Genomic DNA, 17,759 nt, shown 5'->3' with positions numbered 1-17,759 from the left:
GAGATGACATAATCCACAATAACTACAGCATAAGGAGATAGGCATCCATGCTTAGATTTTCAAATCCAAAAGAATGTTTGATAGTTGCCAAAATACCTTCTCTAGGTCTAACTTTTTAAATGTAGAGAGGGATATTCTTATCCTTGTTATCCATTCGGTGAAATACTTTAGACAAAAAATGGTCAATAAGAGGAGGACAAAAACTTTTAAATGTTCGGCAAGTTACCATAGTACGGTTTTTCAGATCCTTTAACAATGGCTCTCACTGAGCTCACTAGATCCTCATTCTCTGAAAATCAACTTAAATAACTAAATAACGTAATACATCACTTAAATAACTAGCTTTGGACTCTGTATTTTAACATGTAAAATTGCAGCTATGAAATACTGTTAATACAGGTTACACATAGAGGAGTTACACTTTGTCCTTGGGGAAAAATCAAGTGGTTATTTATATTCATTCCTTCCTTTACTGTCAGCAGAATAAAAAAAAATGTACTCACAAACATAAAACATTTCAAGGTGGAAGTAGCCACAACACAGATAAAGAGGGTTCACAGAGGCAAAACTGCTACCAGAGCACAAGACATAGCCAGGATTTATGAAAAGACATGAAGGGAACTTGTAACCTTCATGCTCAACCTGTATTTGCAATGTAAGATGGTTCAGGTTCTCTAATGACAATCTGATTAAAAGTGAGCACAGAAATGTTATTACCTAGTAAAGACATATCAAAAGAATCATATATTATGCCAAGGTGCGCTGTTGCTTACATTGAGGTATCAATTTGCAAGTCACATACAAAAAGTTTTCAAACACTCTCAGAACCATTTCAGAATTCACTAGCCTGAACTCACAATATTATCCAATTATTAATAAATTTTTGCAACAGCCAAATCTAATTAAATATCAAGAAGAAAATTATATTCTGTTGTCCTTCCTTTTAAACTAAGGAAATTCTTTTTCATTAAGTCTTTAAGAGAAAATTAAGTCTCTTGTTTTCTAAGACATCTTGCTGGTTTTTATGACATACAGCAATATTTCACAAATAAAGTACTTACGTGTTTTATTAAACAAACTGAACAACCTTCCTTAGACAAAATTTATCCTCTGAGGATACTTAGCACATAGCAGAAGACAAAAAGGCAATATAAAATATGAAATGCCTCAAAATTAGGAAATATCATATCAGTTAGATGCTAAGCTCTGCAATAAAATCCTTAGTGAGACACTCAGCACTAGAAATGATTCATTTATTGTTTTACATCTAAAATTTTATTTCTGAAATTTCCAATTCTGCTGCTGCCTAAATTTGTCTTCTATGTTAAATTCTATCTTATCATAGTGCTTCTGCACAAACCAAAACTGACTTCTTATTAATGAAGTCAGCAGTGACCTTTGATGAAACTTTCCATTTTAATTAATGTTGTACAAAATTAAATAAAGAAAAATTATATCAGCAACTGAAACATCTTTGTTATCATGGGAAAGTAATCCAGAGAAGCATCATTTTTGTTACAGATGTGGGCCAGCAACAATAAAAAAAAATGTTTCAATAATAATTTTTAATATTTTAGGAACTTTGTTGATAACTAAACAAATGCTACTTTAATAGACACATTGGGGATTTATTTAGCAAATTATACTACAGTGGCCTAAGAAATCACACCTCTGCAGCTTCCCAAACAGTGTGCTGAGTTAGAGAACTGAGCCCAAATTAATCAAATACGCGTATCAGGCAAGTAGAATTTCTAGTCTCTGAGGTTTATCTAGCACAGAGCACGCTTAAAGGGGCTTGATTTTCTCTTTTCCTCTTTTTGTTTTGAGATACTCATTTGCAGTCTCTGCTTTGAGTGTGGAATGTCCAGAGCTAAAAGAATTGAAAACACAAAGCTACTCACTCTGTCACCTTTTCAAAACCAGGGGACTCCATCACCTTTGGACACCCAGAAGACATGGCACGCTTCTGCTGCAGAAACAGTCTGTATCTTGGGTCCTTGTCAGTTATCTTCTAATTTCAAGACCCTTAAGAATCACAGAATACCAGGCTGTAAGAGGACATCAAATATTATCTGGTCCATGCAAAAGCATGGTCTACACAAGATGGCCCAGCACCCTCTCCAGGTGGATCTTAATAGTGTCCAAAATTGCAGAATCCATCACTTCCCTGGGGAGATATTCCAATGGCCTATTGTTCTGTTAAAATTTTTCCTCTTGCATCCAGATGTAATCTCCCCAGCAATAACTTGTACCCATTACCCCTCCTCTTCTCCATGTGGTTCCTCCTAAAAAGAGAATCTCCATCTTTTTTGTAGCCACCCTTTAAATACCGGAACAGAGGGATAAGGTCTCCCTTGTGCCTTCAAGCTCCTCAAGGCCAAACAACCCCAGTTCCCTCAGCCTTTCTTCACATGCCAGGCTTCCCAGGCCTTTGATTGTCTTTGTGGGCCTTCTCTGGACCCTCTCCAGCCTGTGAACATCTGTTTTGTACACCAGGGACCAAAACTGAACAGTGTTCCAGCTGAGGCCTGACAACCAGCAAGTAGGGTGGAATAATGATTTCTGACAAGCACTGGGCAAAGTGGGATAACTCTTCACCTCTGCTGGTGAAGCCCTTGTTGAAGCCACCCATCCAGTTGCCTTTCTTTGCTGCAGGAGCACACTGGCCACTCAGACTGAGCTGCCTATCCACCAGGATCCCACACTCCCTTCCCACAGAGCTGCTCCCAAGCCGGGTAGATCCCAGCCTGTGCTGCACTTCTGGATTATGCCTTCCTGGATGCAAGACCTTACACTTGTCTTTGTTGAACTTCACACTGTTCTCATTAGCCCACTCTTCCATCTTATCCAGCTGTTCCTGCAGGGTAGTATTCCCTTCCCAAGCATCCACTTCCTCGTGCAGTTTGTTATTATTGGAAAACTTCATCAGGGTACACTTAATCCCATCTTCCAGACCATTTATGAAGGTATTAAATTGTGCTGAGCCCAGTATCAATCCCTGGAGGACCTCACTTGTTGCTGGTTTGAACAGGAGTGATTTCCCACACCACTTTGGGTGCCTTAGGTCAGCCAGGTCCCCACTCACCCGACAGACCACTTGTCTAGACTGTAATGCAACAGTTTCTCCAGAGGAGGCTGTGGAAAGCAGTACCAAGAGCGCTATTGAAAGCCTTGGAAAAATCCAGGTGAACAATGTCCACTGCTTACCCCACATCAATTGTGCAGGTTGCTGTGTTGTAGAAGGTGACCAGGTTTGTCAAGCACAATTTGCCCTTGGTGAAACCATGCTGCCTTTTCCCAGTCATGCGCTTCATCTGACATTTGATAGCCTCCAGGAGGATTAGTTCTGTAACTTTCCCAGGGACAGCAGGAAGACCAATGGATCCATATTTTCCTGGACCCTCCTTTAAGTCCTTCTTGTAGATAGGGGTGACAATAGCTTTCTTCCAGCCTTCTGGAACATCCTCTTATCTCCTCAGCTTCTAAAAGATTATGGAGACTGGCCTCACAATGACATCAGCCAGCTCTCTTGAAACCCTTGGGGGGATATTGTCAGGGCTCATCAAACTGTAGGGTCAAGCTCCTACAAGATCCTAACAGCTCTACCTTCACTGACAGCAGCTGTTTGCATCAGCCTGGATTTTTGTTCCTAATACCAGTGCTGGTGAAGACAGAGGTGAAAAAAGTGTTGAGAACCTCTGCCTTTTCAGCACTGTTGGTGACTGATTCATCTCTCCTGCTCAATAGCAGGCCAATATTTTCCTTCTGTTTCTGCTTGTTGTTTATGTACCTGAAAAACCCTTGCTTGTGGTTTGTGACATCTCTGGCCAACTTCAATTAAGGCTGAGCTTCTGCTTTTTGAACCAGATCTATGCACACCCTGAGAATGCACTTGTAGTTCACAATGGGTATTTGCCTTGAAGAAGATAATATGTGATTTGCCAACATAACTCTTTCCATTCCAGCCTGGGTAATTATTGTAATTTAAGAATTTACAATGCCCAGGCTTTAGACATGCTTTTGAAGAACCCAGGTAGGACTTTCCACTTGAGGCTGACTTTTTTGCCATGAAACCTATGAATGGCTTTGTAGTATATCTCCTTATGTCCAGGATATAGTCTATGAGACATAGTTATATGACTAAACTGACTGGATTTTTCTCTGGTGTGCAGATAAATCTTTCCCTGTAATGCAGACTCATTTTCCCGTGATCCTAGATAAGTCTTGCAATTCTCTGTGTTTTCTCAGTGTTCACCATTAGTTTTCTCTAACATCTGAGGGTGGGTTTTGGTTGTTGTTTTTTCTTCTTCACAGAATGTATCTCTCATAAAGGGTCGGGAATTCTATTTTCACACATCTTTGGGAGAAACTCCCCTTTTTTAACATGTCATTTCTTCACCACACCAGGCTTACCCTTGTATACTAAATTTATGTTTTACCTAGGTGAGAATATCACACCCCTCCCCATAAATGTTCTCCTAAAAAACCTGATCCACTGCATTCCAACTCATTTATCATGTTATCTTTCTATTCAGACTGAACAGATCATTTAGGAAGACCTCTTCCCTTTTTGTGTTCATGGCAGAGAGGTTCCTAGGCACAGCTCTAATAAGAGCTTACTGCACTGGATAGCTGATGGCTAAAATGAAACCAATTTGTGATTTATGCAATTTCCATAAGAAGTCAACCAAACCTAATGTCATTCCTAGGGAATGAAAGAGAGGAAGGCCAGCCACCTTAGACTTAATCCACACTTTTACCATGGATTATTGTAGTTAAATTCTTAAGAGCCAGAAGTTCTTAAGTTCTTCAGACCAGATGTTACTTCTTCAAGTTAAGGGGGACTGCTGAAAGTCTCTAGCAGTGTAAAGTGCATACAGAAAACAACATGAAGTAAAAAAGAAGTTGATTTGCCAGTAAATCGGAAGATCTTCAGATGTGGTTTATATCTTTTTGCAGATTCATGCTTGTTCAATCCCTCCCTTGCTCACTATCTTCCAGTAGAAATGGTGGAGGGGCCTGTGGCTGGCCTTATGCAGGGTTTACCATGCTTGACAGGAAAGAGAATGACCCTGTTCCTGCAGAAATAGACAAGGCATAAACACACTTGGGCAGAAACGCATTCATAATGTGAATACGTATGCAGACAACATACCTGTAACACCTTTCAACTTCTGATGGTTTTCCTTTTCTGTAGAGAATGTCAGCTTATTTGTATAAAAATAACATTTCATTCTAAGAGAAAAATGCTATTTAGTTTAATTGCACTATATTAACTAATATTTTACAGATAGCTGATTCAAACCCTATCATCTCTATGGGTCTTAACTCTGAATTTTCAGTAGGATAAAATTCTTTCATTTCTTGACAAGGCTTGAAATACAAAACCACACATAAAAACACTTACCAAAGTGAATAAAATGTGTTTCTCTTGGTGCATCATTTCAAAACACAATGTGCAATATATCTCAGAGTTGGAAGGGACCCACAAGGATCATAGAGTCCAACTCTTAGCCCTGCACCAGGGCACCCTACACCATCCCCAAGTGTGCTTTTAGACATTTCTCATTAATGTTTTAGGCTAAAACTCTTTCATGTTTATAGAATCATTTAGTTCTTGTAAAACCCTTCTATTACTAACAATATTAATAATATCTTATACATTATTTGGCTGTAAAAATCTGACTAGATTTCTGATCTTTTGCCAGATTTTGGTAGTAACTTATCTTGGATGTTGAGCCATGACTAGTTTTTAGCAAATAAAAGGACAAATACAAATTGCTCAGTTCTTTACCAAGTCCTTTCCCCACATTTAAAGTATACATCTCAGCTAATTTGTTGACTAAATTCCAGAGGACAGCAACGCTTCAATGGAGAGGTGTGGGAGAAGGAGGGGGGGACAATAAGTTTTGTGCCTTACAGTTAGACCAATCAGAAAATAACAGCTCTGCAAAAAGAAGTCATCTGTTAAAACCTAACTGAAATCTGGAAATCCAAAGGAGACAACCAATGAAGAAAAAATAACTGCCTAGTCAAAAATCCCATTTGTAACAATAACTTGGGGTTATTACTCAGTTTCTACTTTCTACAGAGAAAAACAATGCCTTCTTCAACAAGAAATCAAAGGATGAATTTATCTCCTGTCACGTGGAAAAACATCTGTCTGCTCAGTTTTCTTACAAAAGTTTGTAAATCCCACAATTATGCAGTTAAAGACAACTATGTCAGGTTAAAATGTTTGCTTAATTTAAAAGTACATTTTCCAGTTGCTTTTGCTTTCCATTAGTGGTTTAGAAGGCAAGAAGTCCTTGGCAATGAATTATATTTGGCAGTGTTACACCTCTCCCCTGAATAAACACGCAACAAACTTTTTTTGCTAAGATTTGATTTACAGAACTGTAGTTTTAAAAGGAAAGAGGCCCAGGAAATCAATCTGATTCTATTTCACCCAGTTACTCTGAATGAAATCATTGTGTTTGGTGAACATGTATCTTCTGAAAGAGATTTCACTTGTCTTGATAAGACATTGAGAACTGACAACCCCAACTGTTGCGACAAACTGCTTAGAAAGTTGCTTGTCTTCCTCACTGTTAAAAATGCTGTTATTTTGTCTTTGAAATGACTGGCCTCAAATTCTGGCTGACATTCTCCTACTAAGGATTAAAGAGCCTTTACTATGTAATGGCAATACCTAGAGACTGCAAGTCTCTGTTCTTTCTCCATAGTGGATCAAACAGCAGGTTGATTTGTTACAATATCCTATCTCTAGCAGTGGCTAAAAGCAGATGCCTAACAGAAACATGAATAGGGCTGCAATATATGATATTTTCTTCAATATTCTTTGGATTTCCACCCCCTACTTTGTAGGGTCTTCCCAAGGATGAATAAGGTTTTATGTATTTAAATACTCTCCACTGGCTTCTCTTATTTTGAACTTATATATTCTCAGCAAGGAGTTCCACAACTTAACTTTATTCTACATAGAGAATCACCTGTGTTCATCTGGAATAATAAGCCCTACTAGTTAAAAATCCAGACACTAAAATTCCATATAATTGCTGATACAGTATACAGAAGTAGCCTCAGTAACTTGTTCTTAAGCAATATTCTTGCACTCAACCATCATGAGATTCCCTAACCATTCTTTGCTATAGTCTCCTAGCAATTCAGATTGAACAGACTGCTGTAACTAGCCTCTAGATACTTTTGGAGGTCAGTATTTTACAGAATACAGTCCTCCAAGCTGTAGTTTTAACCTAAATTTTTAGTTGCTAAAGGCATGTTACTCGTTCCTTTGCCCATGGTACAGAATTTTTTCATCTGAATACCCAAAGCTTTCTAACAAATCAAGGAATTCCCTGTGACTGCCTTTTTTGGTTAATTGTTTACAAGTTCTATCACCAATGCTGTTATATTACAGTACTGTGTAATGCCTGAAGCACTTAGATCACTGTTCAGTGGTAATTCTATGCCATTAGGTACTCTAAACAGTTAGCTATTCTTAATCCATTTTATATATCCTCTATTGATATCATGTAGTGTCATTTTAAATGAAAATATGCACATTAAGTCAAATACCCCTTACATAAATCTTTTTACAATCACCTTCATCAGGCTTGTAATGGCCACAAACAATTACATCAGGCTTGTCTGACAAAACTCTTTTTTCCTAAAATTGCTCACATTCTGTGAATTATACTCGTTGTTTAATTTTTCAGCAACAGAACCATATTTATGCTTTCCCACCATTTTGCTTAACTTGGCTTTCCAGCTGAATGACCAATAGTCACCTATTTGGTTTTTGAACACTAGAACTCACTAGCACTGTTCTAGTATAACGGCATATGCCTAGTTAGCCCAAGATAACCAGCACTGGGAAAAAATCCCTCAACACTAATTTTTGTTTGTTTGTAAAGTACAAGTTATTCAGCCCTACTCAGGCCAAAATGTTTTTTCTTAGTAGGTATTGCTCAATATACTCTTCTTTTAATGGACTGGAAAGTACTCCATGGTTCTCACATGCTATGATGACATCACATTCCTTCTTTGTAAATGCAGAAGAGAAAACAAAAATTCTTTTTGTTATCATTTGCAATATTACCATATTCATCTGCTGACAGGTCTGTAACACAAATCGGATTTATTTGTTCTTAATACACCGAATTATACGTATTATTTGCTATAACACTTTCATCCGTGTTTCTTTTCATTGCCAGTCTTAGCCTTCTTTATAATTTTTATCACTTTACAATTCCTCATTTTATAACTATTTCCTACTCCTGACTTCCCACTTCTGTTCTGTTTATTTTTAATTGCTGTTTTTACTGGTGAACAGATTGGTTCTTAGTAAGAATTGTTCACAAAGATTTTTAAGTTGTGAAATTGTGGGATTCGGGACAATTGAATTTCAAAGACACACCACGTCTTATTCACATTTCATTCCAGTGATTTTACTCATTGATTCTCCTAACAATGATATTTTTAACCTTTTTAATTCATCAGGAATATAGCACAAGCAATTATTGGTGAAGTCTATCCTCTGCTAATCAATACTGAACAAAATTAGGTCATGGTTCTTGGTTTCTAGGCAACCACTAACTTCCAATTCATTTACTTAATTTGTCTTTATCCTAATTAGGTCTAAAATAGATTGACTGCTGTTTGGAACCACATCTTTTGTATCATCTGCACTTCTGCAAAGGCCAATGATGATTAGCTTTACAGGATTTCCAGCACAGGCCCCACAAAATGAACTTCCCCCATAACTTTTTTCTTTCCACTATGAGTAACTATTAATCTTCAGATGTCAGGAAGAAGTCAAGTAACAACCAGGTGCATAGTCTCATGTTCTTTCGTCTGCAAATAAGAATAGAAATCTATTTACAGAAAAGCACACCTTTTTTCTAATTCATAAAACCATGAAAAACATTGAAGTAGCCTTTCATAATCAGTATGCATTGTTAGTCTTTTCCCTGTTATCTACCTCTTATATCCACTTCAACTCCTCTACAGCTATTGTCAAAATACCCTTCTCCAGCTTCATCCTTCCACCTAACTGGTTTCCTCCCTTTACCTTTGATTTGTACCACATAACCTGCTGATGTCTAGCCTCTCTAATCCCTATCAGTAATCACTTACCATGCCAACAGCTCTGTGCTTTCAGGAAACCCCTCCAGGAATCTGCATTTCACTCAACTACCCTGCATTACCTCCAAAGGTACTTGGAAATTGTTTCATTTTTTTCAGAGAAGCTGAGATCTTGAGCTTGTAATTCACTTGTTGCACTACCATAATTTTACTTCTCCCATACTAAATGACTGCAGTCATTACAACTAGTTGCTGTCTGATCATTTGTTATAACATGGTTTAATGAAGTTGTTTATCAAAGTCAGCAGTTGACTAATCTGGATTATTGATTATAATGAGGAAGAGGGTTTTTTCTGCAATGCTGTGATATTAATAAAATACAACAGAGAACTACAATGCTCTACTTTCCTTTACAAACATTAACTCCCCAGGTCTTAGTGCTCTCTTTATTAAGTCAGCATAACAACCAATAGCCACCACACCTCAGAAATTAAAGTTTAAACCTTCAGACTGTTTCTACCATTTAGGTTTGACCACATGACTTGCAAGCAACCCAGAAAAAGCCTACATGCTGGACCTATGTCAGACAACTAGCAGCAGGGGCTGCTGAGGCTATCACTTTGTGACCCAACCACATGCTCAAACTATTCTGTCCTTTACAGTGAAGCAACAGAAAGAGAAATCATTGCCTACTACCCACTTACTCAGTGATAATAGGCACTGTCTCCCGAGTCTCCCATTTTACCCTTTCCCACTAATTTGAAGCTCTTGCTGTGAAGTCAAAGTCCAAACTGAATTTCTAACACAAGAAAATGATAATCCTAAACAAAATGAAATTCTAAAAAGATACAATACTAAACTTGGAAAGGTATCATTTTGTTACAGACAACAATTACTAATTATTTCTTCATTTATTAGAGTGAATATATCAGGCTTTCACAGTTTTGAAGTTTAATTCAGTGGAAGCATGGGTTTAGCAACTCTAGAATAGGCTGGGCTTACTGGCACTGTTTCATGTATGTGATTGTTTCTGGCAGTGACAAGTCAATTAACTCGCGTTTCTTGGGGGACTCTATCTCACTGCCTTAGAATAGTGTCCGAATAAGTTGTTTCCGATACAGACAAAAGTTTCATGCCTATGACAGACAGCTGCAAAAACAGAAAAGATTTCTTTCTCCAGGTTATTTTTTCCATGCCAAGATCTGGTATTTACAATAAAAAATGTGAACGTGAATTTCGAAGAACAACTTTGGTTGGAAGGAAAAAGTAATTTAGTCCAACCCTGATTTAATTCAGAAGGCCCCACGAAGTCAATATAAAACTTAGCAGACAAGTTTGATATTTTACCACATTAAGATGTTTCATAAGCACTTTTGAATGTACCCATTAGTCTTCTGTGTTGAGTGCAGTTTTAGCTATAGGATGATCTAACTTAATTATTGCCTGATGCAGGCTGAAGGAACTGGCTTCTACAAAAACAAATTACAAAAAATCCTATTCTTTTGGAACAGGTGTAGAACATAACACTTTCATTTGTGGTTACATTAGTTTTTTTCTCCTCCCTACACACATGGATATTCATCTGATGCTATTTTAACCATACAGCCATGTTGGCATTTTCATATGAATGTAAATAGCAGACATTCTTCTGCACTTCAATATCTTAGTTACTCTACATTGTACAACAAACTAACACACATACTAAAGAGCAGGAAAATAAAAAAGTTAATTGTCATCATTTGCATCAGTACTGTTCTAAATCTAACTTTTAAACCACCACATGACTTTTTATCATTTCATTCATTCATTCATGGCTGGGCTTCGCGAATGAAGATTTGGGAAGGGCTCTACCCACATTTGTCATAACAGGCACACTGGTGACTAAAATGTCACCATATTGATCACCATAACTGGTCTACTCTGGCCTCCAATCGGGAGGCCTGGAGACACACCATCTATAACGCTGCTGCTTCCTTTGAGAACACACACAGGATCACTCTCAAGGAGAACAGACAACGCAGAAAGAATCTTGTCTTGCTGAATATACCATCTAAGGAGTCTTTCTGCTGTGCCTTTTGCAATCAGATATGTCTATCTCATATTGGCCTCATAAGCCACCAGTGTGCTTGTAACAAATGTGGATAGAGCCTTCCTAAATCTTTGTTTGCGAAGCCCAGCCATGATGATGGGCCTTCAGTCACCTTAGGCTGAATAGGCTTCCATCAGTACGATATCGAAGGTAGATACCGTCCTGATCATCAAGGTCTGCTGTGGCCCTTTGGAGCATCATGCTGAAGAAGATTGTGAATAGGGTTGGTGCAAGAACACAGCCTTGTTTCACACCATTGGTTATTAGAAAGGGCTCAGAAAGTGCATGGCCATCTCTGACTTGGCCATGCTGATCCTCAGGAAGTAAGATAATAATTTTAAGGAACCTGGGGGGACATCCTAAACGTTCCAAAATCTGCCATAGACCTTTTCTGCACTGTATCGAAAGCTTTGGTGAGATCAACAAAGGTTGCACAGAGACCTTTGTTCTGTTCCCGACACTTCTCTTGCAGTTGTCTGAGAACAAATACCATGTCTGTGGTACTCCTGTTGGCTCTGAAACCACACTGGCTTTCAGGTAGAATTCCTTCTGCTATAGCAGGTAATTAATCTGTTCAAGTGTATTCTTGCCAGGATTTTGCCAGCAATGAAGAGCAGTCGGATTTAACTCCTTTCTTCTTATACTTTCTTCATGACTGCATCATGAAGGTCTGATGGTAGTTTGCCTAGTTCCCAACAGTGCACCACAAATTTGTGAAATTTGGCATGGAACACTTGGCCCCCATGTTTCCAGAGTTCAGGTGGAATTCCATCAACCCCAGCTGTCTTGCCGATTTTCACCTGCTGTATGGCCTTAAGAGTTTCTCCCAAAGTGGGGGCAGTATCCAATTCATTCTTCACTGGTTGTGGTGTGATGGACTGAATTGCTGAGCCTTGAACTACACGGTTGGTACTGAAAAGAATCTGAAAATGTTCAGACCATCGATTCAGAATGGAGGTTTTATCTGTAAGAAGCGTTTGACCATCTGCGCTGAGTAGAGGGCTTTGGACCTGCTATGTAGGTCCATATGCTGTTTTCAGGGCCTCATAGAATCCTCTGTGATCACCCATATCTGTGCATAATTGAGTTTTTTCAGCTAGATCGATCCACCACTTGTTCTGGATGTCACAGAGTTTCTGTTGGAGCTTGCTGCATGCGAGACGAAAGGCTGCTTTTCTTACGTGACAGGATGGCAGTGCAAGGTGTGCTTGGTGAGCAGATCTCTTCTTCCTCAGCAGTTCCTGGATTGTTTTCATCAAACCAGTCCTTGTTCTCCTTGAAGGAGAACCCTAAGGATTCTTCAGAGGATTGCTGGATGCTGTTTTTAATATGGTGCCATAGTGTTTCAGGAGAGGGATCTATAGAATCTATAGAATGATTTTCGAGCCTAGTTTGAAGATTTGCCTGGAATCTGTCTCTCACTGTGGCTGACTGGAGATTGTTAACTTGGAGTCTCCTCCTTGGGATACTGCCCCTTTTAGGTTTGAACTTAAAATTGAGGTTAAGTTAACAGCACACCAGTCGATGGTCTGTAGACATTCTGCACTGGGCATCATGCGGGTATGCATCACAGACATCTCTCCGTTGCACCAAGACATAATCGATGAGGTGCCAATACTTGAATCTAGGATGCATCCAGGTTGTCTTCGGACTATTTTTCTGCTGAAAAATAGTCATCTCATATTTTTGTTTATAATTACTACATTTGCAATTATTCACCTTGATTCAAGACTGCTGATTCATACAGAGAAAGGTCTCCCTCGTGTGGAAATCTGTCTACCAACTGTAAAATAAAAACTGAATTTTGCTTCTTAATAGAGGTTCCATTGCTTAAATTTGCAGATTCATTTAGGGAAGTATCACTTACTATATTTTTGTTTTAGTTCTTCAGAGCTATCATTACGGTGTGAAAGGAAAAAATATGTTGATAAGACAGAATCACAAGAATTTTAAACATGTATAAAAAGACAAGCAAAATACTTGCAAATCCAGTCAGAACACAAGGGAAATTAGTCTAGACAAAATTCACATTGGTATAATCTTGCATCCATCAGTTTCCTCAGCTTTCCTTTATAGCTGTGCTGAATACCTTTTGAGGTGTTCTCACACGTGATTTTCATGTATTGCCTTTTCATGACACAGAAGAACTGCGGCCTAAAACTATAAGTGACTATGACAACTAGAAATTAGTTAATTATGTGGGCTGTTAAGACTGCAGAGTTAATCTGTTCTGGCTACAAATCTTTATGATTTCTCACATCTAATTGCTGTGGTTAAAAAATAAGGCCTGTCACATTTTGCATTTCAGAAATTGATTAATCTCATTTTTTCCTCCCCAGTTTAAATGCTTTAAAAGAAAATCAAGAAACAAAGTTTCACCTGAACATTCACAACTGTCAGGCTTTTTCCCCCCTAAAACAAACTGACAGATTTGACCCTAAGTCAGTGCTTTCAGTTTTCTTTTGCTAGAAAAAGAGGAAGTCTTTTGAGTTGACCAGGCACGTTTTCTTATTTCACTGTTGAACAAAAAAGTAAAAACACCAACCATGTTGACAGCTATGGTTCAAATGTCTAATATGTACAGGATAGTAAACACAATTAAAGCTTGTTCATATACATGCTGTAATACTAAAACCAAAGTAAGACAAGATATCTAAAGACAAGAAAAGTGCACTTGGAATTTACAGCTTTATTTGGGTGCTGAGAGTTGCCTGGTAAAACTCATTTTTCCTGATCTTGCAGAAAAACTACAAAATAATTCCTCAATTACTTTCACAGTCCCACAGCTGAAATCATTAAATCTATTGCACTTTTTTGTAGCACGTCTGCATGCCACACTGCAAAGGAATAGGAAAATTTTCAATTTACTTTTATCATTCCCACCAGGGAGATCTTCTTTCATTCCTTCTTTATTTGTATCTCAAAATACTTCACAAACCATCTGAAACCATTATAATTGCTCAAGTACAACATTTCAATGCCAGTGTTGATATAATTTGGAAACCAAACACCAGACTTGTGATCATCGACAAAAACAAAAAAGTGATGGAAGAACTGCTAAGGTCATAGATTTTGGCTGGGTTTTTTTCTTTTTTTAATTATACTATGTAAGTATATAAATGATATAAGAATTTAACATGCATCAGAATGAAGTCTAAAAGTATCACACATCTCTGGCGTAAAGCTCTTTGGGGCAGGTTCTCAGTCTTGAAATCTGTCAGGAAGTGAGACTGAACCCAAACAATAACAAAAACCAACACGCTTCCTCTCCATCAGAGACAAAGTGAGCAGTCAATACAAAGGAAAATACAGAATAAGAATGAATTTGTTTCTTTTATTGCTGGTAGTGTCTTTTTTATCCCCTCCAGATTTAAAATTCACTCACAAGACACAATTTAAGTACATCTATTAAAAGAGAACCATGGCATCAAATCCCCATATTGATTAGTATTATTTCATAACAATTAAAAAGAATTACGATCCAAATTCTTCAGCTTCATACATCTCAGTTTTTTCCCTGATGTGTTGAATTTTGTAGTCCTATGAAATTTTTTTTAAAAATCATATTTTTATTTTTACAATTTAAAAAATCATCAAAAACTGACCCAGTTTGCCTAGAGTGATACATAGTCAAGATGTGAAATACACTGACATTTCCAGCTCATTCCATACTTATATGCCATTACAGAAGAATCATCATTTTACTGAACACATAATCCCTTACTCAATAAGAAAGCTCTTTGGCTTGGTTTACGCCCCAAGAAATTTTGCAGCATATCCATTCCATCCAAAGATCCTCCAGGTTTCAAAATAAGGTTTCTGTATTTCATCCCAGCCTGAAGGTAAAGCAGAATGTTAATACTTCTTATCTTGCCAACTGCCTCTTTTTCTGTATTTTTTGCATATTTAAAAATCCACTTATGATAAAACAACTTTCCTCCTTCCAGATTTCCTTAAAAACAAATCAGGATACAGCACAAGTATAATTTAGATCTGCTGGAAGAACTCAAGAGAGCAGAAATTCAACCAATTCTTGAAGAAATTATTTTTCTTGTGGTTTTACACTGGTTTGGAAGCTACAGTCATAACTTCTCTGAAAGACATATAGTATAACAAACATACAATCTACTCAAAATCTTCACTGATGAATTATCCCTGTGGTTGACTGGTAGGAAAAAATCCATAACATCTTTCTCTCTTAACTGATGATTTCTCTTTCTTTAATCTCTGTTTGGAGAACAGAGATGATACTCCAGAGATAGACAGCTGTAGCATTGTAGAATGACATGCACATATACACATATTATATGCACAGTAGTATATTTAATACATCCAAACATGTAATGGGACTTAACTCAGGTTTTACTTTCAGCAATAAACATTACTGCTTCAGAAGGAATGGATTTCTATAAAAAAATGAATGAAGTTTCTGAGACAACAGGAAGTAATGAGGAGTTTCTTAATAAGAGGTTGTATTTTAAAGAACATATTATATCTGGAGAATTTTGGGCTTCTGAGACATGACTATAGAAAAGGAAATGTTATTTTGCATGCAGATGTCCCAGATGCTTCTGATACTGAAGAAGACACTTTTAGTGTCTTTTTCCTTTTAGGCACTATATATACATGCATACACTTCCCCCACAACTCAAAGCCATGGGATTACAGGACCACATTGCTTCCTGTACTGTAAGAACAAGCGCAGGTCTTTTTAAGTGATGGACTTCCAAGACTTAATTGAACTACCATTTGCAGTCTGCGTTACATTAGCCATTTAGAATTGTCTGAATTACTGCTGCAAAAACCTAAAAAATTCACTGAAAATAAGCTTATACTTCATTATTTGGGTTAGTTTCCTGAACATCAGCAGCAAACGAAGATTTTATTCTTTGTCAATTAAAAGTACTATTTGAGTAGACTTGAGTCGTTGCTGTTGTCCCTTCAGAGCCAGAACACTGCTTAGTTATAGGGAGACCAGAGGTTATTTCAGGTAATGTGGAGTGAGGAGTGTGAACTGAGGAGTGTGGTAACCAATTAAGTTAGTTAAGTGTTTGCTGAAGAATTTTTACAGATCCAGTTTCTGAGACTAGATTGTATAACTGTTGTTCAAAACAGGAAGAGAGGTTTTATTCTAACAGGAAGAGGTAAGCCAAATTTCTAAAAGCCCTAATCATAACACCATAACAATCTTCTTTTCCTGCTATTCTGAAGACTAGATATTCTGAACTCTAGATATAATGAAGTATGAGTATTACAAAAATCGAACAGTTATCTAGTATTTGGTTATAAAACATTGTTTGTTGCATCTTGTGGAACACTATTGCACTTAGCTAGAATGCTTCTTTGGGTTGAAAAACAACTAATATGAGAAGATAGCATTGAAAAGGGAGGGAAAAAATCTCCACTGTTACACCTCAAGTTATATCAGCAATCAAGGCAAATTGCGTGCACACATACAGTAGAAAGCGAGTGACACACACATGAATGATCAGTTTTCTTCCTAACTTAGCCTGGATAGCAGGCTTCCCATTAAAAGAGGCACTAGTTGTCTTTCAGCTGTACCACAGCAAATATTCATAATTTATTCTCAAAGCCTCCCATACACAGGCAAAGAAAACAAAAATTCTCACAAAAAGCAGAATAAAAGGCATCTCCCAGGAGAAGTAAAGGTAACAGAGCAATTCTGGTGAACTATGACTTAGGGTTTTGACTATACAATCACTCAGTGTTGAGACTGCAAAGTAAAGCAGAACAAAAGGTCTGTGATGACACTGGAGGGGCACCATCTGTGTCAGAACAGAAAACTGACATGAAGTCCCACAACTTTGGCACCAGCACCCTTAAACCATCTCTCCCAAATGCTAACAGTTATAAAACCCAGCAAGTCTGACCTCTCCTGAAATGCTATTTTTAGGATCCATACGAACAACATTTTCTAAGAAGTTATTTTATTCTCTCATTTAGCTTGACACATCTTCTCTGCTGCTCTTGTTTGCAAGTGACAAGACTGCCAATGAACAAACAGGTCTGCTTATTCTCACATGTACCTGTCATGAATCCCCATCCCTGTAGTATCAGTCTTGACCTCCAAACTCTTTGTCACTTCTTCTCTAAAACTGTTAAGCTGGCTGCTTTTCTCCATAAAACCCCTTTCAGTTTTACTGGCCTCACCCCATCTGCTCTTTGGACTCCTCTCTTTGTTCAGATCAAAACCTAATCTTGTTTACTGTCACCACCCTCTAGAGCTATGGACAGTTCTAGAAGTTCTGGTTGCTGTGATAAGGAAGGAGAGGAAAGAAGGCAAATTCCAGGAGAGGAAAAGGACAGTCATACATTTTTCTACTCTTTCCTTTATTTCTCTCTTGTGTACCTCTACTGAAAGGAAGAACTAGAGCTGGCAGCTGAATCAAGAACACAAGAGGATCAAGACCAAAAGACCAAAAGACCAAAAGACCAAACTTTGCCAGAATTAGCAGGACTACTAGCCACATCTCTAACTATCCTTTCTTTCTGCTTAAGGCAGAACAGATTGGAGAGTTACACAAGAAAAAAAAGGCCCAGTAAATCTAGAATCTCTTAATGA

At 37.8% G+C, this 17,759-nt stretch overlaps 1 protein-coding gene across 6 annotated transcripts in view; it reads right to left on the bottom strand.

Annotated features, from left to right (window-relative positions):
- Positions 1–264: 264 nt before the first annotated feature.
- NLN (neurolysin) overlaps positions 265–17,759 on the bottom strand; it is a 56,426-nt gene continuing 38,931 nt past the window's right edge. Inside the window, exons 13-14 of one of the 6 annotated variants that reach the window (XM_027634990.1) lie at positions 14,901–15,012; positions 265–5,078 (exon numbers count right to left, since the gene is read on the bottom strand). In XM_027634990.1, the coding sequence (XP_027490791.1) occupies positions 5,032–5,078; positions 14,901–15,012 (159 nt within the window). In that variant the 3' untranslated portion in view covers positions 265–5,031. Of the gene's footprint in view, positions 5,079–8,791; positions 8,857–13,614; positions 14,014–14,072; positions 15,013–17,759 lie in introns of those variants that run through there. The other 5 variants (XM_027634992.1, XM_027634993.1, XM_027634996.1 and 2 more) reach the window with 5 other exon arrangements.

The sequence above is a fragment of the Corapipo altera genome, unplaced genomic scaffold, assembly GCF_003945725.1.
Source record: "Corapipo altera isolate COAL_440 unplaced genomic scaffold, ASM394572v1 61411, whole genome shotgun sequence".
Lineage (NCBI taxonomy): Eukaryota > Metazoa > Chordata > Aves > Passeriformes > Pipridae > Corapipo > Corapipo altera.
Note: the sequence above shows the minus strand (reverse complement) of the source record. Positions and strands in the feature narration are given on the sequence as shown.